General features: G+C 40.1%; 1 protein-coding gene across 1 annotated transcript in view; it reads left to right on the forward strand.

The window, feature by feature from the left end:
• Window positions 1–390: 390 nt before the first annotated feature.
• The window catches only part of LOC117764817 (copine-9-like), a 78,335-nt gene continuing 54,448 nt past the window's right edge, over window positions 391–24,277 (forward strand). Inside the window, exons 1-2 of the mRNA XM_034590895.1 lie at window positions 391–814; window positions 5,103–5,143. Of these exons, the coding sequence (XP_034446786.1) occupies window positions 735–814; window positions 5,103–5,143 (121 nt within the window). The 5' untranslated portion in view covers window positions 391–734. The remainder of the gene's footprint in view (window positions 815–5,102; window positions 5,144–24,277) is intronic.

Raw genomic sequence — 24,277 nt, forward strand, 5'->3', positions numbered from 1 at the left:
AATGTAATATTTCTGAGATGTTATCTGAGGATTTGTCTCCTTTGTTAATCCAGTCTTGACTTTGAAAGGCACATTTATTTAAAACATATATTTTAAAAACACTTCAATATACAGCTTAATCTATTTAATATTGCCACAGAATAGAACATCTTAAAGTCAATCATTTTTACCTCAAATTCCAGCTGAGGAGGAGGAGAGAACATGTATGAGAAAGAGTTTCCTCCGCGTTAGGAATTACTGACCAATCTTTGCACATTTCAGCCGAGAAACACGTTCCATGAACAAGCTCGTTAACAGTCTAGGTGAGAGGTACACGCACACACACACACACACACACACACACACGCACACACACGGAGAGAGAGAGAGAGAGAGAGAGAGAGAGAGAGAGAGAGAGAGAGAGAGGGGAGAGCACAGTGCTGTTGCCGGTGCCTCCGGTTGGCTGCGCTCTCCTCCTCCTCCTCCTCGTCCCCGGACAGACGCGGGGCGCGCACCGTGAGCGCATGAAGGATGGATGAACTTTAAATCTGCCTCACCAACTTTCACCGCCTCTCACCCTCTCCGTCTCTCTCATTCTGCCAGTCCTCTCTCTCTCTCTCTGTCCGCTCCTCTCCTCCGCTGCTCTGTGCTCCAGAAGACCTCGACAATGGATTTACTGCAAACACAGTCCTGTTGTAAATGATCAGTTTGGTTTGGTTCTTCTTTCTTGGCGGATGCGTCTTTGTTGAGTCGAGATGATGGCATCAATAGGGGAATTTGACCCTCTCAACACCAGAGTCCCTGCAACTAAAATAGAAGTTACCGTATCATGCAGGTAAGCTCGTATTCATATCTATCTATCTATCTATCTATCTATCTATCTATCTATCTATCTATCTATCTATCTATCTATCTATCTATCTATCTATCTATCTATCTATGTGAGGAGCTGTATAGCTCAGGTGCTGTGAGCAGACCCCTCGCTGTGTTTTATGCCTGACATTTGCCTTCAGGTATCTGTAACTGGTTCATCACCTGCCGCCTTCATGCATCAAAGCGATTAAACACCCTTTATAGACTGGCTCCTGATTTGCTTCCAGCCATGCAGTGACCCCCAACAGATGATATTCACAGGACAGGCAACCACAACGGGTTTTGCTCTATGGCTGACCTACTGCAGTGGAATGTGTTCAACAGCTCATACATGTGCCCGCTTGTTGGTGTGTTGTGGCAGGTTGACATGGCTGAATGGTTGACTGCTCTGCTCTCCGACCGTCCAACTGACTGACAGAGCACTGGAACTCAGTCAGGGTTTGTGCCGACTGTCAGCCTGCCTGCCTGCCTGGCTGCCTGGTGCTGTGCTGACTGCCTTTTTGATCTGCTCCTGAATAATGAATGGTTGTTGCTCCTGTATGGTCCCTCCTGAGATCAGCTAGACTGGAAGTGACCAGACACCTGAGTTACACAAACCCAAACCTCTGACGGAGGCTAAGCCCATTAGATGAGATACAGTAAATGATGCAGTTTCTTGGGTTTTCATTGGCCCCCAAATATTAAAAACAGCCCAAATGACATTTCAGACACTTGGTATTGACGTTAGGTTTACGTCAGGGTTTTGCACAGCAGTGTATTTTAATTTCCTCTGCCAAGGAGGTTATTTTTCACCTGTTTCTGTTTGTTGGGTTTATGTTTTAGCAATTAAGATTACACAAAAACTACTAAATCAATATCCACAAGCTTTGTGGAGGGATGGTGCCTGGGCCTGGGAAGAACCCATTACATTTGGATGTGGGCTGATCCATTACCCTTTCTTAAACTGTCTTTAAAGACTTATAAATCCTTTAGGTTATCAGATCACTTTCTTTTTTTCTTTTTATAGTCCTACTATAAGAACGAGAAAGTCATGTATAGGACTGTTGGTGGAGGTATGTTCTCTACTAAGAGCCAATATTTTTAGCAGGATTACACAAAAGTACTACTGATTTGCAAGTAATAAGATATGATAAAACTTTATTGATCTCACATTCCCCATTTACAACAGATAGTCAAAATGAGAGACAAGTGAATAAAGAAGCCAATAGAATAAAAAAAGAATACAGAGAATATTTATACATAATAAACACCTTTCACAATGAAAATATTGCTTATAATGAGGGATGGAAACAAGAAATTCTGGAGCAGATTTGGTTAGAGGGGCAGATCCAGGATCTTTTTATGGATTCTGCTTTTTTTTATTACTCCGTTTCTCAGGAAATACTGTTTGAGACATTTTTGGTGTTGCAGTTCGTGCAGTTTGGATCATCAGACTACTTCCTTTGCCTTTTATTTTTCATTTATAAGAACTAGGACTGTTTGGCCTTAGTGGAGGTATGCGCTCTAGTGAGTGCCATTGTACTTCTTGGTCTCTTTCATGCTTTTTTTGTTTAGATTTTTTTGTGAGATCTTTAGTTACATAAGAAGAAATGCATCAGCCAGCAGCTGGTTATCTTAATATAAAGACAGAGCAGAAGAAGAAAGCTAACCTGATTCTTTCTGTCAGAACCACCAGCACCTCTACAACCTCGTTATTAATATGTTAATTCATGAATGTAAAACATGACAACTTGTGGTTTTAAGGGGATTACGTGTGGGACTTTGTCTAATAACAGGGGACTGAACAGACTAAATATTCCCACATACAACTATCTGTAATGAGATGCTGGTTGGCAGATTATCACTTTTTCTGCTATAATCCCATAGAAAATGCCTCTTTCTGTCTACACTCCACCCATTCTGAATATTAACCAAGACAGTGTTTTATTACTTTAACAAGTTTGATTCAGTCCTTAACAAATTGAGGAAGTTAAGAAAAAGGATACGAATGTATCAGATAAAGCAGATACAAATTTTAAAACAGATACAATTTGTGTCTTCTTTACATAGGCATTATAAATTATTTTAAAAATCAAGTCTACTAATGTAACCAAACCAAACTTCATACTGTACAGGGAAGTGCAATACCTGCGGTGCCACATCTTTCAAATATTTGATTTGATTTTTGTCTGCGGTCACATCCATGCCATTATGTGAAATAAGGTTGTGGCTGATTATAAGCCCTAAAAAAACAGATTACTTTCAAATATTCCCAGTATTTACCAGAATTACGTATTGTTACAACACAGAAGCCTGTGACCTATATGGTCAATAATAAAATCAGTCATACTATATTTTTAAATTGATGTGTTCAAATGCCACCAAATCACGAGATTGCCTGTAAATTACCCAAAATGCACAGGTAATTTTTGCAAAAGCTTAATCATCACATATGTGGTTTAAATCATTCACACAGTTTATTACTTTAGCTGTGTGGGCAGTGTGCCTCATTATGCTAAAATGTGGAGTCTCTTCACATTAATATTGATAACATTTGGAGTTTTGTAATGTAGTGGCTGTTGTAAACCTGCCGTTTTAGATTTGGCTGTTTTCTTGGTCTGTGATGATTCTGGCTTCAGCCTTTTTTTTCTGAAGCTGTAAAAGTGACCTGCAGTAACTGGGCTGCAGCAAGTAAAGGCCTGCTGCTGGACTCTGAACCCAAAGAACTCTAGAGGACTAAGTCATTTTTGGACTTTGATTTATGTTTTGGACTCACAATCTACTTGAGTTTGAACGTTGTTTTGTACATTTTGGATTTGTCTTTGTTTGCACAGTGTGTTCTATGTTTCCTGTTTTATTTTGAAAACTTATTTTCTTGTCTCTCACTTTACTTCCTGTCTGGTTTCCCTCCACTGTTGATGACCTGCCCCGTCCTTATTAGTTTCATCTGTGTCTTGTTATCCCTGAGTTTCCTCATGTCTGTCAGTTCATCTCATCGGGTCCCAGAGTTTGTTCCTAGTGTTTGAGATTTGATCAAGTTATGTTTTTTCACCCTGCCTTTTCCGTTTTTTTGGGATACCACTTCCACCATATATTTGGATACATTTCTACCATGTTTGTAAGTAAAAAAAAAAAAGGTGTGCATCATCTGCATTTGGGTCCTCACTTTGCTTTGGGCATGACAGTTTATTTAAAGCTTGGCTCAGGACCCTGAATTGGAGAATCAGTTGTTGTTATTGTGAGCACACCTCTTGTCGTGAGGTCCTTTACGCTGATGAGTCCCAGCCACAGCTGGTACACTGTGCTAAACCCCTGTGTATTCAAACTTTATTAATACACCAAATGGGACACTGCATTTCCTTCTAGAGGTGGAAAAAGTACACACATTCTTTACCCAAGTAGAAGTACAGCTACTTGTTGAAAATGACTCAAGTGAAGGTATAAGTATTGAATCAACCTCTTTACTCAAGCAAAGGTATAAAAGTACAGGCTATGAAATGCACTCAAGTATGGAAGCAAAAAGTTCCCCTCTGAAGACTGTCTCTACTGGCTGTATCTCTGCAAAGCAAACAGTGACTCATGGCACATTAATATAATTTGAAGACTATAACTTAAACCACTCTTGGTTAAAATAACATTTTAAAAGAATTACAGAAAAATGCAGATAAAGCAAGAAAAGATGTCAGCACGAAATATTGTCGAGGAGGAAATTTGTATAATGTATTGCAATAAGTAAAAAAGAATTTCCCTCTAATGCATTAACACAATCGAAGAAGCAGACATGCCTGAAAAATCTACTTTAGTACAGTCACAGCAAAGTATTTTGTTACTTCCCACCTCTTCTACCTTGGGCCCTTAACAATACACATGCCAAGTGTGGAGCGAACACATGGCTCTGGAGATGTTCCAAGATTTCTGGAATTAGTAGAAAGATAAACACAGTATATGTCCAAGGACCAGTGTCACTTTCATATGGCGGGCATTGTTTACAGTGGGGAGTTCATTAAATTATTTATTCTTCCTTCCTCATCATTTTCCTCCTTAAGGTCTTCATTAGCCTGACTTGTTATTGTGTTAGGTTCGGCAGCACAATATGTTGAGATGGTCAGTTCTCACAGCGATTTGGGAACAATTTCAATCTGTCCCTTAAGGGGCTTAGATGAGACTTTGTAGAGACATTTTGTAGAGCAAGGAACGAAGGGGAATCATTCCAAAATAATAAAAATGGCTGAAAGAATACACTTTTACCTTCACCTTTTCTGTTTTCACAGGAGTCTCCTGGATGTGGACACGTTCTCCAAGTCAGATCCTGGTATGTATAAACTCTTTGAATATGAATCTGCATTGAAATGCTGCTGCCAAAAGAACATTGTTTGTTGCTTTAGAGAATAATATATTATCAATTAAAACCAGATCAACTTGATATTTATTTATGCTTTCTCACAGCAAGAAAAGCAATAACATGAACGATGCTTTACTCTGCTCTGGTACTGGTAAATAACCTGAAGAAGGTCAGACCTATTAGTGTGTGACAACACTGCTGATAAAAATTGGAAAGGGGCAGTAAAGGACATAGACTGGAGGGAGATTGAAAAGTGAAGGTTGAAGGTTGTCAGGATGTGAGGTTGTCTGGCCTTCAGTATGTGACGCATCGGAAAATTTACAGAAGGAGGAATTAAGGGAGGGAGGCTTTCAGATTGGGAACACAATGGAGGGGTCAAAACTCCCATCCCTGAGACTGTATTTACCCAGTCTACCACTGAAATAAGTCCTGTGGCTATTCACCCGTCACATAGAGTCTCAGAGAAGACACGACAGCTACATTTTTTTGTTCTCTTTGGTATTGCGGGTAGGATTAAAATTTACAATCCTAAACCTAAATGAAAGAGAATCATGTCTAGGGAAACTTTCAAATAAGACGTCAACAATGTCTAACAGTCAGGAAACTTGGAACGTGCATCTTAAAGGATATTATCCTCTTTAAACCAAGGCCACTTGCCAAATGACATGCACGTTTGTATTCAGATTAAAAATAGCCGTTGGCAGATCAAGGATTTTTCTAAATCAGAGGCTACAATTTACAGAGGGGTCAATTATATATCCCAACATCCACACACAATTCCTGATTTTGATTCAGTAAGGTGCCCATTTTAGTCATTTCTTGTTTACTGTTAACTCTATAGCTTTGAGAAAAGCCACAAAGTCATATATACTGTGTGTGTATATATATATATATATATATACCTCATTGCTAAATAAATAAATAATTTCTTAAAGAGTGGAGACCTTGCCCTGTGGCTAATGTAGCCTCATATAAAATTATCTCTTTCCTATTAGTTATTGTGGCATTTCAGATTCATGCAAACATTAAATGAGCTTGGTCTCTACTGAAAAGCTCCAGCACACCAACCAGACAATCACCATGAAGAACAATCAGTGGCTTATGGCATAGACGGGTTTCTTGTCTTCTAGGATGCAGGTGCTTAGAAAACGTACCAAAATTACTGATGATTTGATGGATTACATTTTTTTATTTCCGTTCCTTAAACTGCACATTTCACAGAAGCACTGTGTGGAAAATGTTGACTATCTGAAGGAGAATATCCCTCCTGGTTAGCTGAAGGTGCAGATATGGTTATGAGCACCAGCAGTTTTGCCAGAACCTGGATTTTATATGATGCAGTGGTGGTGGATATTTTCCGATTTCTGGTTTTAACGTCAAGACAGCTCACACTCCTTCTGTGTGTCGATCGATGTTAAATGAATTCTGCAGGCATTTTGTCGGACTCTATAATCAATACTTTGGTGATCAGCTTGATGTGAGTCTCAGTTTGGGACAGCTGATAGTGTCAGATTGTTTTAGATGGAAAATGCATCATATTATTATGAGTATTTCAAAGTGAAAGAATTTACCACATATTTTTTCAGTAGTAGTAGTAGTATGTGGTGGATACGAATCCTGCATTGATATAGTTTGTGTCGAGTTTTGCCCATCTGCCCTATAGTCAGATGTGTTACCAATATAATAAATCTGGTATATATATATATATATATGGAAGAAACGGTAGTGACGTACCACATGCTGACATTATCAAAATAATAAATGAATAATATGTAATGTAGACCACACTTTATACTCCCAAGCTGTTTTCAGACATGAACTGTCTGAGGAGCTGGGCTTGGACAACAACACGGAAACACAGTGCTCAGGTGAGGAGTGGTGCAGGAGGCAGAGGCAGGACGCAACGTTTTAATTCCATTGCCGAGATCACATGATTTTGTTAACAGAGTGTTGACACTGGCGTCTGTACTTTTCACCAAAAGCTCTCTTGACATCTTCGTCTATGTCTTAAACATAAAAAAATAACTGCCTGTCTCAGGGGATCAGTGGACGCAATCATTTTTCTGAGGAGGAAAATGTAAAGCCCCAGCTACTGTATGTTTAATCACATATTAAATAATAATAATAAGTCTGTCACTGATTCCTGTCACGGAGCAAAATCTGTGGCAGACAAGGCCATATAGAAAAAAATGCCATGGAACAGTTTAAGCCGCGAAAGTGATGACACCAAGACTGAGTGCATTTGTCCCCCTGGAAAGACTCTGACAAGCCAAAAAGCTTTGTGAAGATCATTACAGGCAGTGCATGTTCTCAGCACCTCACAATCCAAAATGCTCTGTTACAAGTTCTAGTCATTTATCCCTCTTTCATCCTGATTGTAAAGTTGTCTATGTTTACCACAGTCTTCTTGCTTCTGAACAGGAAAGCAGTGTTATGCTTTTGACAGCCTAGAGGATAGAATATAAAGATGGACAACGTGTCTCCACTCCCACACGCTATCCAGAAATGACTCCGAAATATTCCTGTTCCAAACTCATCTTCTGGCGATTATGTCATCTGGAGACAAAGTCTACGCAGTAACGATCAGGGGGATAGTGCCTTTTTTTTTTTTTTTTACGTGTACTTTGACTTTGTACTTCATGTCCTATCTACTAACATGGAGGAGGCAGGGTTTATGACCTATACTGTAGCCAACCACCAGGGGACTATCGAGACAGATTGGCTTCACTTTTGAGGAAGTGTCAATAGCCAAAGAAACCTTCTCAGACAAATGTTTCACCCACTCAGCCTGATAATCAGGATTTAGACTACACTTACACAAATCCCAGCTGGAGATCACAGCTGTCTCACTCCTCTCCCAGGCGGGTCTTGAGGTCCTGCTGATAATGTCTGACTGGCTGCAGATGTGAGGTCAGCCTGAAGGAGCATCAGGGCTCTGCCCAATACAGACAAGGAGAAGTAGTGCAGGAGTCTTTCTTTTGGTTTAGGCAACATAAAAGGATGTGATTATGTATTCTGCCTGTTGTCAAGTGCACCACAGCTGGAGAGACACAACAAGAACTGTAGCCTAACCTACCACAGACAGCACACACAAGAGGAACAGTAGAGATTCATGGTTTAAAACTTAATTCAAGTACGTTGTACTATATGATGAGATTCTTTCCACAATGGAAAAAACAAACATTTTAAAACACTTAAAATGGTGGAATAGAAACAGAGGAAAGTAGGAATTAGAATTGAATTATACAAGTAATACGAGTTTGAGGTGCAGCAGTGATTTTGAAGTTTGCAAATTCATTTTAGTTGAAATATTTGCATAAATGTGTCTCTCAGGAGTGCAATAGGAGAACAGCATAGGCACAAAGTCCATTGGTGGTCCGGTTCTCGAGCACCCATAGAGTGCCAAGCACCCACATGTGGCAGCATTCAGTCCGGGCTAAATTTATATCGACTTGATCACTGGCAGTAACATACATATGTGCTTATAGACTCCTGTACTTCTGTAATTCCGTAATCCTACTAACAAATGCAAACACAATCTCCTTTATAGGCTTTGATCATCCTGAGGTTTCATACAGTATAATAATATAAGGAGTGTGAAATTCTCCACTGGCACTAAAACACAGAATCACACAGTGTTTTATCTGTTGTGTTCACTGTTTGGCAGAAGGGTTTGGGCATGTTCTACATACAAATGAAAGCAACTGCATTTCCCTGGCTGGTAATTCAGTGGTGTGTCAGTTTTACTCAAACCAGTCCTCCTGGAGAGTATTTTACAGCCCGCCCCCACCAGCATCACTCCTCGCAGGGCTGTTTCCTGCCTTGCCAACTGCTACTTTTCTAATCATTTAGAGAAAAAACACACGGCTCTACCTGGAACAAGTCACTTTCATATGGACTTCAACTGACTGACTGAACGAGCTCTTATCTGACAACATGTTCACTACCATCCAGGAAATTACAGCGCAACAGAATGTTTCTCCATCCAATATGTGAACTGATATTTCTGAACAAAGTGATTGTCATTATGTGACTCACATCAATCTGTTTTGAAAATATTGAGAAATGTTATTGTATCCACTTATCAGATTATCTGAGTACCTATTCACAGGCCTTTTCATAAATTGGACCACGTCTCTTAAATCTCCAGATAGGTAACCTAAGCTAGGTAGTAGCCTCAAATGTAGTTTTCTTTCTTTCTGCAAAATGGCTAAACCTAAATGCGCACGTCTTCCAAGCAACTTGCGTGTCCATCTTCCGATGCTCCTCTTTTTGAATGTTTCCCCACACAGAATGACACATATGATCATATATAAGGAACCATGTTTCTCACTTGTTAGCAAACAAGCGACACCCGTCCAGAGCTGGTCTAGAAGGGCCAGGGGAACACACAGTGTGAGCACAAAAATTGTGAGCTTTTTCTTTCCATCTCAGACAATTTACTCGTACAGTGTGAGGTGGAATTTAAGAACCTGTGAAGGGGCACAGTGTATGCCAAGCATTACGATTTACTGGTTTACTCTCACAGCTGATCCCTGCTGTGAGTGTCCAGCCTTTACAGCTGTCTCATATTTGGCAGCAAGTTTATACATGGGGCCAAATGCCATGGCAGTAATGTGACTGTGGTTTATGACTGGAAGGAAGTAATTAACAGTGTGGGTGCCATACAAGAGACAGGAGGTTGACCCACTCAATTAGTCTAACATTCTTTTTCCACTTCACGTGTAAGTGATTTAATTGAATTATACGTGCTTAATGAGACTCACTTGTCTGGCAGGTCTGCTCATTGTGTAACAGCGTAAAAGTCTTTCCAGGATACAGAGAGCAAAAAATACACAATACTCAGCCAGGTCAAAAAACAAACAATAGCAGGGTATCAGCGACATCAGAGCCTGCCACAGGCAGAGCAATTCAAGTGCTCAAATTATCACTTATCACTTTGAAATCAGTCACAATTCATCACTTCTTGTCGGCTGTCTAGGTGGAGTTATGTGGAGAGTATAGGCTATGTCCCAATTCAGGGGCTGCATGCCTCAGAGGACGAGTAAATAAGGCTGAAGGGAAATAAGATGGTCTGGTCTACAGAGGATTTCCTATTGCATCACAAGCGTTTTTCACCCTCACCATTACATTGTTGGCTAAATTGAGCTGCCAGCAGAGCTAGTGTCGTCATCAGCGAGCAATGACTCCCAGGGATAGGTTGCTATCTTGGATCCTTCCTTGCTCAGGAATGGAGAGACGTATGTCTTGGCTGGGTTTGGAGAAGCTTTCAGAATGAGCCCAGCATTGCTGTGACTCCATCAGTCTTAAAATACAACCTCAGAGCGATCTGGCCCCTGAATTGGGACCCAGCTTATACTCATTGTATACTTGTACACTATATATATATATATATATATATATATACACACCCTGTGAGTCTGCATATTGAAAGCAGTTAAGCAATCAGCCATCTTGTGGTGGCATAAAATCCGGCATGTCAGGAGATTCGGTTAATGTTCACATCAAACATCAGAATGGAGAAAACATCTATTTGACTGAGCGTAGCATGATTTCTGGTGAGGAGAACAGCCAGACTGGTTGGAGGTTACTCCGATAACCAACTGTGATGAGCAGAAAAGCATCTCAGAATGAAAAACATGTCCAACCTTGAGGTGGATGAACTACGACAGCAGAAGACCATGTCAGGTTCCTCTCCTGTCGGCCAAAAACAGAAATCTGAGGTGGCAGTAGATAAAGATGGGACAGTTGAAGACTAAAAGACATAATCTGGTCTGAATCTTGATTCCTGCGAAGGCTGTAGATTGGTCAGGTCACAATTTGGTGTAAGCAGCATGAATCCAACCTGTTTTTTTGTCAACAGTCAATGCTGGTGTTGCAATGGTGTGGGGAATGGTGTTTGGCACATTTTAGGCCCTTAGTGATGGTATGGATACATACTTCCATTATGATAATGCACCATGTCTCGGTGCAAAAGTTGTCTCACACTGGTTTTGTGAGCGTGACACTGGGCTCAGTGTACTTTAGCGGAACACCTTGGGGATGTGATAATGCAGGAGATTGACAGCATGGATGTGCAGTGTAGAAATCGGCAGAATCTCAAACATTTCCAGCGTCTTGTGTGCCGCAAAGAACTGAGTCTGTTTTAAGAGAAAATAAGTTCCTCAAGAAATTCTTGGTGAGTGTATATACAGCTATGTGCCTGCCAGCAAAATAAGCAGTTTTTGAAACCACTTGGGTAATTTTCTCTGCCACTGTATACGTCATTGCTATTCAATGAATAAAACATCAGAGAACAGCATTGGCATGAAATATAAATACAGTATCCAGATTTTTAAAGCCTTGTGTTATAATAGTATGAATTTGTACAATACTGATCAATTATTTTCCATTAATAAGAAAGTCTGTCTCAGTTTGTGTTGTGATGCATTTACACTGCTAATATTAAATGCAATATTTTCAATGGAAATGCCATTTCTTCTGTTACCTTTGACCATGATTCAAATATGTTTCGTCAGGAGAGAAAGAACAAGATGAATTGCCCGACAGACACAAGTGAGACGTGCTGCTTCTGCTTCGCCAGCAGATTCCTAGAGGGAACTATTTATTTATATATGATGTCAGACGTCATCCCCTGCTGGGGATTGCATTATAACTTAGCTTTAAGTAAATTCCATTGCACCATATTATTAGTTTCTTTATTTCGTAGCTTTATTCCTGGTGTGAACACCCATCTTTTCGGCTATATATCGTTTGGTGGACAAAACTTTCACAGTAAGAGTGAGAATACCAGAGAGTTCGGTCACGTTGGCTGGACTATCTTTTTCATTTTTTATACTGCACATGCCTGTTATCGACAAAATTGTAAGATTCAGGTTGGACTTGTTTAATTTTCCCAAGTCAAATGCTCAGTTTTACTCAAACAGATTTAAACCACATTTAAATTCACTCAATCCCGATTTTCCTTTGGATCTGCACTAAATTGTACACACTCATAGATATCAGTCCCCTAAACATGCTTGATTTTTTTCTTTTCATCAAGAAGATCCGTGAATTATTATCTGAGACATCCATGAAAATGTTCACATACCTACCTGACAAAGTTAAAGAAAGTGAAAAGAAAATCCTGGATCCGTCCCCCAATCTGGAATCTGCACCAAAATTTAAGGGGGTTCTTTGGTCTTAAGTCATCTCACTTTTTTTTTTGACGTGTCATTGTGCACAGAGTGAAGCAGGAATAACAGCCAAGGTGTAAACAACCGAAACTGACCAAACCACAGAGCTAACAGTGATGGAAGTAGAGATGGGAGACGTCAGGCTGGACTGAAAGGCTCCAACGCTCTCTGAGTCCGTGGTGACTGTTAGCGTATGACTGTGCTGTGACAGGGACCACACATTGTTACTTCCTCATGATAGAGAAAGATATTTAAATATGAGTATTGGGATGTGTTAAAGTATTCAGCCCTGCTGTGGTGCTGCTGTCACTCTTCTGTCTGATCATCTGCTTAATCAGTGCAAGTGAAAGAAAGATCGCATCATTAGTTCCTTCAATCAGTAAGTGAAGTTGTGGAAAGGAAGGTAAAATAGTTCGGAAGTGAGTAAATGTCTTGCACTGGTGCAATCAGTTCGCATGAGTGCAGATGAATAAATTATGTCAGCTGTAATAGAGACATCTTATATTAATGCTATATGATTCATTCTATAAGATGAGATAAAATAAAACGTTTTCCATCCCATTGTAGGGAAATGTCGTTACAGCAGCAGAGAGTCAGATTGAGAATGTGTGAGAATACAATAGGCAAAGAAATAGAAAATGAAATCGAAATACAGAGAATATTTAAATATTATACACCTTTTAATACAGAGAAAGATTCAGATTCAGAAATATGTAATTGCAAGTAAACAAGTAAAAAGTAAACTGCAATGGCACAGGATAATTGCATGGGGTAACTGTTTTTGTGCATTATGTATGAGTTATTAAAACAGATGTATACATATATTTGCAGGTATGGTATACAAATGAATATGAATATGAGTGTAAATAATAATTTGCTATAAATGAGTGTAAATTCACTGTAGTACACTTAAGAGCAATATAATAGTATACTGTGTGTGTGTGTGTATGTATATATATATATATATTAATCAATTAATACAATTAAATTAGTAAAATTAAAAAAAATTAATATACCCATCAGTTTTCTATGAGTCAAGTTTGACATCTGGCATTTAAATTACAAGGTTGAGACATGTTTTATGAATAAAACAAAGGCAAATATTAACCTTGGTATATTTCAATGGAAATAATGGAAGCTGAAAGAAAAAGATAATTGTTTTCTTTCAGCTTCCATTATGTGCATTGAAATATACCAAGGTTAATATTTGCCTTTGTTTTATTCATAAAACACTTCATAAAATGTCAACTTGAGTCTCGGAGACATATCGTGACTACTTTTTATTCTTTTATGACACTATTTGTAAGGTGTCGTACTAGAACTGGGACCCAATAGCACAACTCGCAGACAGAGTTCAGTTTTCAAAAAGAAGTGGTCTTTATTACCAGGCAGGGTTCGGTACACAGGAAGTCAAAATCATCAGGCAAAGATATTCGAGCGTGAGGCAAAAACGAGGTCAAAATCCAGGCAAACGTGGTCGAAAAAACATGAGACGAGACAAGACTTGGTGAGATCGCTGGAACGCTGCGTGCAATACGAGACCAACTGGGCCTGGACAATGGGAAGCACAGAGACTTATATACACAGGGAAGGCAGGGGCAATTGAACACAGGTGGAACACTTGAGGACTGGTGCAGACAATCACAAGGGGCGGGAAACAGGACAAAGACAGGAAGTCAAGATGGAAAACACACAAGGAGCAGAAGCTACAAAATAAACCAGGAAACAGAACACAGGGAGAAAACATAAATCTTAACACAGAATGAAACACAGAAAGAAACAGAGAGTGGGAAATCATGAAACACAGGAACAGGTCAAATACAAACATAAACACATGGATAGACATGAAACACAAGGAGGTAATAATCAAACTGAAAACGCTCTTCATAAAAGAATAAATGGTTCAGAGTCATAACCATGACACTATTCATTAATTAAATAAACAGACTGAATTCTAATTAAAGAAAACTGCCTGTTGCAGCTCCATTTTAAAGAGTTTTATAAATATTGCTGAATCTAGAGGCAACATATTATAGTTAGTTATTTATGTTTGATTCAGGGGCTTTTCTATCCCTGTCTTTTTAATATTTTATGTTAAGTGTGTCCATGTGTGCAGATCTGCTTTGTGAGCATCGCTTATACATTTTGACATTTACTGCTCTTACTGCATATCTGTTTTTTAACATTGTACATTAAATGCCAGATGTCAATCTTAAATGCCAGATGTCAAATTGATGGGTATATTTAACTTTTTCATTTGACTAATTTAATAGTATTAATTAAAAACAAAATGTAACCAGACTAAGCTTTTAACACTGGTTATAAGAAACATCTGTTCCCAAGTCGGGTATGAAATTTTCATGCTGAAGACTATAGATTTCTTTTATAGATTGTATCTGCCTGTTGTAAATCTGGAGGCAGAGCTGGAGAAACAAAGCTGTGTACCACAAGTGAACAAAGGCCAAGAAGAATTCTTTGAGAGAGTCTGAGGCTGTGAGTGCATATTATTTTGTGAGGTTTTCAGGGATCACAGCCACTGATCATTAACACATCTGTAGTTCAGGGACCACGAGAGACGTGCGACGAAACCACGGAGCACGGCAGCGCATGATGGCCCATTTGGGAAAAAACTAAAGAGTAAGTCATGAATCAAAAGTCACTACACTTCATCTCGGATGATACTTAATGATACTCGGACGTCATTTCAGTGCAGCCTTGTGTCATTGCTTTGTGTCTTACTCCTGAAATAGTCAGATCCTTTGTCATGATCCTCGAAAAATGATCAAAACTGATGTCAGTCCTTTTATAGAGCTTTAGTCATCAACCTTGGCCAACTATTTTGAGCAAAAAGTGTGTGCGCGCGTCTTGTTTGTGTGTTTCACTTTTGTACAAGAATGTGCCAAACCACAGCAAGCCTCTGATGCACTTCTTCTTATCTAATTTATTGACGGCTCAGAGTTTGTCCTTGGGGACGCTGTATCACGTTGCCTGGCCATTGCTTAAATTAAATTTGACTTTCTCCTACTCCTCCATCAAATTACCTGAAGCCCACCGGTATCTGCCCACACATGGAGGATGTACAAGTCTGCAATCAATGTGCGCTTCTGTCTAAAGTGAAGAACTAAGATGCTGCTCGCAAATAGTGATTTTTGTTATTGATGTTTCAGATAGACATGAATAAATAGAAGCACTGAGAGCACAGAGACGACATATTTCCAGCTTAGTGCTCTTTCTCTTCACAGCTGCAAATTCTTTTCACTTTTCCTATTTCTGCTTTTACTCTTACGACAGCTGTCTGTTTTAGTTTAAACTATTGTAACATTTAGGCATCTTTCATTTCCACTGTTCCTGTCATATTGCTAACTTTTCTAAATCCAAACAGTTTAAAAAAGTTATTGATGTTATACCACAATTGATTCTCTCGATAAAAAACATTGAGTGGACAATGTTCTGTCAGTTGATTTGGTCCAGAGCCTGAAATCGATATTCAGACCGTTAGGATTCACAGCAGCTGTGATATCGACTTGTTGAACAATGATCAAATCAATCAGTTGCCCGGTCATATTTGATTTCACACTGACATTTTCTTCCTTAGGGAAAATATTTACACATGCTGTCTATATCTTATATACGGCCTATGGTCAGAGCTGTGCATGAACGCGGTAAAATCATACCTTTCATGCTCATATTGTTGGTGAACTGAACAGAACAGTTTGCTACGGCTGGGCGTAAAACAAGAGCGTTCAGTCTCGCAGACCTGACCGACACTTACGTTTTACGACACCGTAAAATCATGTACTGTAGCTGTAGCCCCAAACTCTAATAATCCATAGCACAACATCTGAACATTATCTGAGCCACATTCTATTCTAATGAAGTGAAGTAGAGTAAAGTTAGAGGTTTGAGTAAACCACCACTAAACCAAAAGAGGAACAAGAGTAGGTGGCAGTAAGCACCTTGTTGTTTCAAAGTGACTCTGAGACATTGGATTAACAGCTTTACCAGAGATATGGACTAAAGCAAAACCTATATGTACATGTACAGTTTGTATTTTTGCAACATGCTGATTTAATTGCTTGGTGTTTAAATTGTGTTTAGTTGAGGTGAAAATGGTTGTTAAGGGCATTAAAGGAATAGTTCACCCAGAAATGAAAATTCACTCATTATCTACTCATCCCTATGCCAATAGGGGGGTGAAGTGTTTGAGTCCACAAAACACTTTGGGAGTTTCAGGGGTACACAGTGTAGCTGATTAGTGACCTATCTTCAGACGTAATAAAACAGAGAAAACATAACATGCCTCAATACTCCTTGTGTGGTATCATCCAAGTGTCTGCAAGCCCTGACGTTCATATTCAACTCGAAGCGAGGTCATTTACAATGGGTTTTAAGCTTAAAACTCCAGCAGAAGTGGCTAAGCTTGCGGACGTTAGCATTTCCGATGGTCCCTGAATGTACCTCGTCGGAGGATATCAGCGGACTTTTCGGCTTAAAACTTGGTGTAAATGACCTCGTTTGAGTCAAATATGAACGTCGGGGCCTGCGGACACTTGTATGACACCACAGGAGCAGTATGGAGGCATGTTGTGTTTTTTCTGTTTCATTAGGTCTGAAGAAGTGGTCACCATTGACTTCAATTCTATTAGATTCTGCTCTAACAAAGTTTACCCCTGAGACTCCAGAAGTGTTTTGTGGACTCAAACACTTCACCCCCGCCCCCCCCCCCCCCCCCCCCATTGGCATAGTGGTGAGTAGATAATGAATGAATTGCCATTTTTGGATGAACTATCCCTTTTAAGCTCGGGGTATAGCATGTCCATATTGACAAAACATATATTTTATCTCGTCTGTGTCTGTAATTTCCACCGGGGTTTCAAGAGGTTAAATCTCTGTCTATGTTGACGATTGATGTTTATTATAAAACAAAGATCCCGTCACACATGTCTCTCTGCATTGCCGTAACTCTGGTGCTCTGACCCTTTGCACAGTCGCATTAAGTCCAGTCTTGACTGGGGTTTTAATCATATTCCAGGCTTGTGTGACCTCAACCACACTGATGTTACCCTTGGAAAGATGCAAAGGGTTTTCGTGCAGTAAAAACCCCCTCTGTATTTGGACTGCAGCAGCTCAGAAGAATTAAAATCTCTGAAGAGATTGTGGGCTGGAAGGGGAAAAAAACAAAAAAGTTTTGACATTGGTCAGACAAACGCTTCTTTATGACACTTTCCTTTGGCTCGAGATAAAAATAATGGAATTCATGAGATAGTTTTCCTCTCATCCCCAATAGCTAGATGTGTACTTCTTTCTGTATTTTTGTGCACCTCTTCTGTCATAGACGTGACCCTTTTGCACCAAACTATCATTTCCAGCTCCAAATGCTGTTCAAATACACCATTAAATTGATGTGATTTTAGTTGTAGAGTACTAAAAAAATCAGGGATGACATTAGATCACTAAAACTTTGGACTTTTAAGACAAGAGACAATGAAAAAACGAGGTAATCTTTCACCTTCTCCATGTTCTCATTGTACAACTCCTGAAGCTACACACAAGATTCATCTGGCTCTTTTATTCCTATCCACCGCCATCTGAATTGCTATCAGGCTCCCATATGAAGCATCCCACTTCTCTTATGTAACACCATTCGCTGGTGGAGTACTGACAGCTTTCATCCACATGCATTGGTGTTTTACTCCATTCGAATCAGCAGACGGCCTCCCCCACTCCCACCTCTCCAGGAGTATTCGAAAATGAAATACAATTACAGTGTGTATATTGAATCCCTTGTGATTATTCTTTGCATCCCCTAACAGCGAAGTTAGTGAGTCATGTTTATTACATTTTAGACACTATGGGCTACTTCCTGTTCATTTATATAGTTTATATGCTCGAGGGCTCTGACTCATCAGCAGGTAGGAGTTCATGTTTTGTTAATGCACAGCCGGTGTGGTTTGTTCCTCGTCTTCCTCTAAAAATCTGCTTTTGAGTCTGCTGTGGTTTTAAAATGACTCATCTGGAAGATTACATTCTGATTTGCAGTGCAGATCATATGATCAAGATGTTTTTGGCTTATATTTCCACTCTATGTCTCTGTTGGGTTTACGGCAGTGGGCATGCACAATTGAAAGACAAATGAATGTAAAGAAAATTCTTGTTCCACTTCTAAAAGCAGGTTAATTATGATTCAACATACACTTGCAGAGGTGAATAAGGGCAAGGTCTGTGTCACACCATCTAAATAAAGGTCACTGGTCACTGATTACATCCAAGGACTCCTAATGAGATCTGAGGAAAGAGTGAGCAGCCCCTGTAGATCCAGACGTTCATGGTCATCCATCCCACACTCACCACATTTAATATGTACATCTACTTAAAATGTTTTAGAAAATGTATCCGTTCTAAGTCAGATAATAGTGCATTGCATTTCAACTAGGCAGTCATAATTTTTTTAGGTTTCAGTCGAAAACTTTAACTGAAACCAGCTTTTCCAGCGTTTCCAACAAAATTCTATGGCGGTAACGTGGGTGCACATGCCCTTGCACAAAGGTCACAGACTGAAGAGTGACAGATACGTTCTTACTTGAGACAAAGAACTGCATTGATGCCACAACTGCAGCTGAAACAATGAGGTCTGAGAGTCTGCATGGACAGTAAAGAGGTAGCACGACAGCGTGAGCAAGCACGCAGCAGATAGTGCTGAAAATAGCACTGCAGACACCAACATGTTGTTATGAGAAGTGTACAGAAAGTTAGGTTCATTATTTATATGTGCAATGACAAATTAGAATATGGCAGGCTGCAACAGTTATGATAATTAATGGGAAACATGGGAACCCCCCCAACAAAAAATGCTATATTTACTGCTCAATGCATCAACAGCAATCAAAGCAGTAGTAATATACTGTTTATCAGCTTTTCTATTTTATTTGTGTTTCACACTGGACTGTCCAACATTTATGTGCTGACATGTTGCTACAGAGTTGGCATGTGCAAAATACTTTCTTCAAAACTTAATTTTCTAGACAATCTACAGCTTATATTGATCAGAAAATGATTCCCCATCATATCATGTCATAAGATGAGTGACGTCATGAAGGAGTCACAACGAACAGAAAAAAACAATATTATGAACAGTTCAAAAATAGGTTTTCTGAGGCCTCTCTTAAACTCAGTCTAAAGCTTATAGATTGAAAAATACTTATTTTCTTATTGTAAATTTATGAATACATAATAGGAAAATTATGTCAGCATGATGTCACTGTAATAATCCATATTTGAACACATTATACAACGGCCTTATTCCACTAAAAAGTTAGCATAGCCTGATTGGGGTACACAGGGTATTCATAGCCCCTCTGATGATTTTTATTATTCCCATGTCGAATAAAACACACATCAAAACTCGATTTTTATAACCCAGGGGGAATTTATGCCACCTGAGTTAATACTAATGAGGTGCTCTTTGCCATTGCAGCGTAGCTTTGGGAATTAGGCCATAAGAATGCTGGATTTTCAAAGAAAACCCCGGCCCGGTGCTGTGTTTCTCCTTATATTGGCTCCCAGCTGAGCAGCTTTGTCATGGCTGCTCCACTGAGGTTCAAGAATCAGTCTCCAAAGGTTCTGGGCTCTCTTGGCTCATCCCTCTATTGGCAGCAGATCGATAGATTAGCGGGGATGTGTGACCAACCTGCCTCCCCTAAACTGCTGTGTGAGAGGTGTATCTGTGGGGGATTTCTAACAGCCAAGCCCTTAAAACCCTGGCTCCTCTTCTCCGGCTGAAATCTGCTACTGCCTGACTGTGTTAGACTCGGATTTACGCTCTGCATTTATTTTCCAAACAGTCACCTCCCCAGTTAATCTCCTTTGTCCCCTTTTCTCCCATGCATCCCTTCCCTTTCTTCATTTATATACCTTTTCTCAGTTGTTCTTCCCCAACCAATCGTCATTGTCCTCTTTGATGTTCCATCTTTTAATCCTCCCTATTCTACTCAAGCCCCACAGTGGACTAGGTTCTTACTACCCGTCCACGTCTCTGTTTCACCTCACATCGAGCAGCTTGTCCCCTCAGCCTGTAACCAAGCCCATGGCATCCTGTCCATGCCTGCCTTCTCTCTGATTATATTTTCCTGCAGTGCAAATCCAGGAGGCAGGCAGCAAGAAATCCCCAGTTGACAAAGCCTCCACACAGGTGACTGTAGCTGTCAGCTCACTTGTCTGACTCACATGAGTCCAAAAGTACACTCTGCCGTTTTCAATTACACTGAACACCGATGGGTCAGAAATATAAATATGGTCGGGATTCAGAAGTCTACTTGCACGTTAAACCCTGTTTGTGTTGAAAAGTATAATTAAGATGTAAGTGGCAGTGAAATCTTGATATTAATACAACAGTTGTTGCCTCTGCTGCTGCCCTTAGTTTTGATTATCACATTTTCTCCACTAAGCTTACCAATGACTTACTTGACTAATAGTAGCTCTCATACGCACTTGGCAGGCAGAGGCAGTATACCAAAGTATACAGAAGAGACCACTTGGGGGGGCTTTGGCTCAGGCAGTATAGACTCCTGTGGATAGTGTTCCTGTTGCAGTTAGACTGGGATGAGACTCACTTGCTCCAGTTTTGTTTCACAGTTGGACTAGAAATAGTGGCAATCAGTAATAGAGATTGATTTGTGATCAGCTATGGGCTTGTGGTGCCCATTCTAAACCAACTTGTTTGGAATGAGCTGTGTGCTCGGCCTGCGGTGATGCTGGTTGCAGCTTCCTTTCTGAAGCTGTTAAAGTCACCTGCAGTAATTGAGCCTCCAGAAGTAAAGAAAGAAAAAGTGCTCGACTCAGTATCAGTACCCTGAACTGGAGAATTAGTTGTCATTGCTGTGAACGAGCTGTTGTCGTGATTGACAATATCACATATGTCCCAGTGGAAGCTGCCACAAAGCACTGGTCACCTGTTTATCAATATTGAATGTATCACATGTCCGAATCCCACAAAATTCAACACTGCACTTCCTAAGGGCCCTTAACAATATACATGCCGAAGTGTGAAGCCGATAAAATTAATGGTTCTCAAAATATGTGTTCCATATACAGATTTCTGGAATCAGTAGATGAGTTGAGAGGATAATGAAGCACAAATTGCTTTGCTTCAGTTTAAACCCACTGATCATATCAGCATACCCTGCACCTTTGTGGTATAAAAGAAGAAAAGGCAAAAATCCAGCACCCTGTCCATCATGGGAACAAATACGGTGGTGAGTTAAAAAAAAATAAAAAAATTGAGCCACCACACATTAAAAATATCTGTGCCTCTGTCCCTGTTTGCTGGATATCCACCTTGTTTCTCTGCCACTGCAGCACCTGCCTTCACTGTACCGTCTTTACCGAGCTGTGGGTCCACTTGAGAACTTGATGTGATTTGTGATCAGACCCTGATTCATTCACGTTCAAAGTCACCTGGGTACCCATCCTGCAGCCAAGTCATTGTCAGGAGCTGCAGTTGGGAGTCACGTTTGGAATGACAAGGAATTGCTTTGCGGCTTGGTCGCTCCATCGTAGACCAGATGGGCTCTTTCCTTTCTCAGTCACTTTCCATAAAGCAGGCAATCAGTCAACTTCATCGGACATGGCCGACACTGTGTATTAGTCTGGGGCCCGCTGTCAGGCTGATGCGATGTTACTCTGCAACCTTGGGGGAAACAACAACGTCCTATATGAGTTTGATATCAGATAAAGAGACAGTCTCTTGAACATCATTATTTCAGTAGTTGGGGCAGAGAGAGTATTGCGGTACGACTTTACAAACAGTTTAAATCCCTGTTGTGTACTTGACAGGGGTATTTTCTGTAAAATAATTGGAGTCTGAAACATTATTCACAAACTAATTAACTTATTATACTCAGATTAACAAAACACTTTTGAGCAGCATTGTGTGCTTTCCATATTATTAAGAATCTGCCGTAAAAAATATTGCTTATATCTAAAGACACAATGTCCCAAAGGGTTCCTTGGCTGCTGCCCTGTCTCTTATCTCCTCCCTGTTAATTGCTCATTAGGAGGCAAAATGCGGTTTTAATCGTTTGCCAGTCCAGAGAGTCTGAAGTTCATTAGAGCTAATGTCCAAACTTCACAGACACTGATGGGGCCCGTCTAGACACAAACAGCCACTCTTGGCCAATTAGAAAGACATTTCAAAGAGCTTTTAGTTAGTGTTGTTTGTTTGCTTGGGCATATATACGTACTGTATGTGTGTTTGATTCTAACGTGACAACATGATAACTGTGTGGGCTATAATTGGGCAGCCTCTGCGGTGTTGTATATTACTGCGGTTGTACTCCGTTTCTTCTCAGAAGACAAATGCTAATATTTGATGACCAAACCACAATAGGACAGAAACTGGTCTAGTTATGGGACACTTAATGTAACTGAGGCCTTCTTGTAATTTAAGAATACCGAGAGTGTTGCCGTGCTGAAAGCGTTTAGGAACTTGTAATGCTAATTCATCGTATGTCATATGTGCGTAATGCAAGCCTCGTGGCTAGTTGGGCACGGTCCTTACAAAACCAGGTAAAGTGAGAGTGGAGTGGAGGCCAGCACTTCAACATGTGCTGGAAGCAATTAAAGGGCCAGCTGGCCAATCAGAGCAGTTTGACTTCATCAGAAGGTGTCCTTTAAAACCAAGTGTTCAGGCAGAGGCTGAAAAGAGGAGCTGACGCAATGGACAAAATGACTAAAGTGATGTGTTTTCTAAACATTAGAGCATGTAATCCTTTTTAAATGATAACCCAAATTGAATTCATCAACTTAAAAATGAGCATAATATGTCTCCTTTAAAGAAAACCAAACTTTTAGATAGATTTAAGTTGATCTTAATCAACCTTGGTGATATAATTGTAATAATATGCAAATGCTTGATGATTGTCCATGAGGTGACACACCTGGTCTTTAATCACCCTAAAAGGACACGTGCTACTTCACTTCAGACTCCTGGGTCTGCACCCATCTACTTACGCTTCTCTAATGAACTTCGTCTGAAATTGTCATCCTTGCACATGGCAATCACAGCCCAGACTCTTCTCATTTGTGGCTCCCTGATGGAGCAACAAGCTGCCAAATGCTCCCAGAGGGGCATCCCTCTCTCTCTCTTCAAGAACCTCTCAGAGACTCATCCCCTCTGAGAGCACTGCCGCTCTTAGCACCTCCAACACCCTAACCTGTCTAACTAGCATCTATTTCAGGGGTCTTCTTTTCTTGACTTCTGGCTTTTTGTCTAATTGAACAGATTTAGCACTGCTCTGGATATGCATATATAAATATGGTGGGCAAACTGACATTACCATTCAAATAACTATGCTGCCCGCCTGGACTACACAAGTGTTTCAAATCCAATGCTATTTTTAGCAGGAGAGCATTTGCTTTGCATTTGCTTTTCAAAAGTGGTGCAAATGCTATGGATTAGGAACAAAGTTGGTTAGGTTTATGTGAAGATAAACTAACACTGTCATTAGGAAATGGGAATGTGTGAAAGTTTGGTGATTCATGTACAACTTAATTACCACCCGCTGTTTGGGGCTTTGTCACTTGAACCTAAACATGTTGTTCTAGGACACATGTTGATATTACTGATGTTTTTCTTGGACCCAGACTACATGTTTCATATGGTCTGTATAATTATGCCACAATTACAGCAATTCTGCCTTTTTGTAATTATACATATCGAGATCTCGCTGGAGGCAGAAAATGTAGACATTGATTACCTCCTGTTATAGTCATACCTGAAAATGAGGAAATGACCCAATAATATAGCATCTGATTTTTATTTCCTACAGTTAATCTGTACTTTTTTTTTGCTTATTCAAGGTGAATGCGTTTGTGGCAATCGACCTTGCCACGGGGCTCTCCCACACCCAGCCAGAGACACACGGGTTGCTTT

Source organism: Hippoglossus hippoglossus, chromosome 7, assembly GCF_009819705.1.
Source record: "Hippoglossus hippoglossus isolate fHipHip1 chromosome 7, fHipHip1.pri, whole genome shotgun sequence".
Taxonomy (NCBI): Eukaryota; Metazoa; Chordata; class Actinopteri; order Pleuronectiformes; family Pleuronectidae; genus Hippoglossus; species Hippoglossus hippoglossus.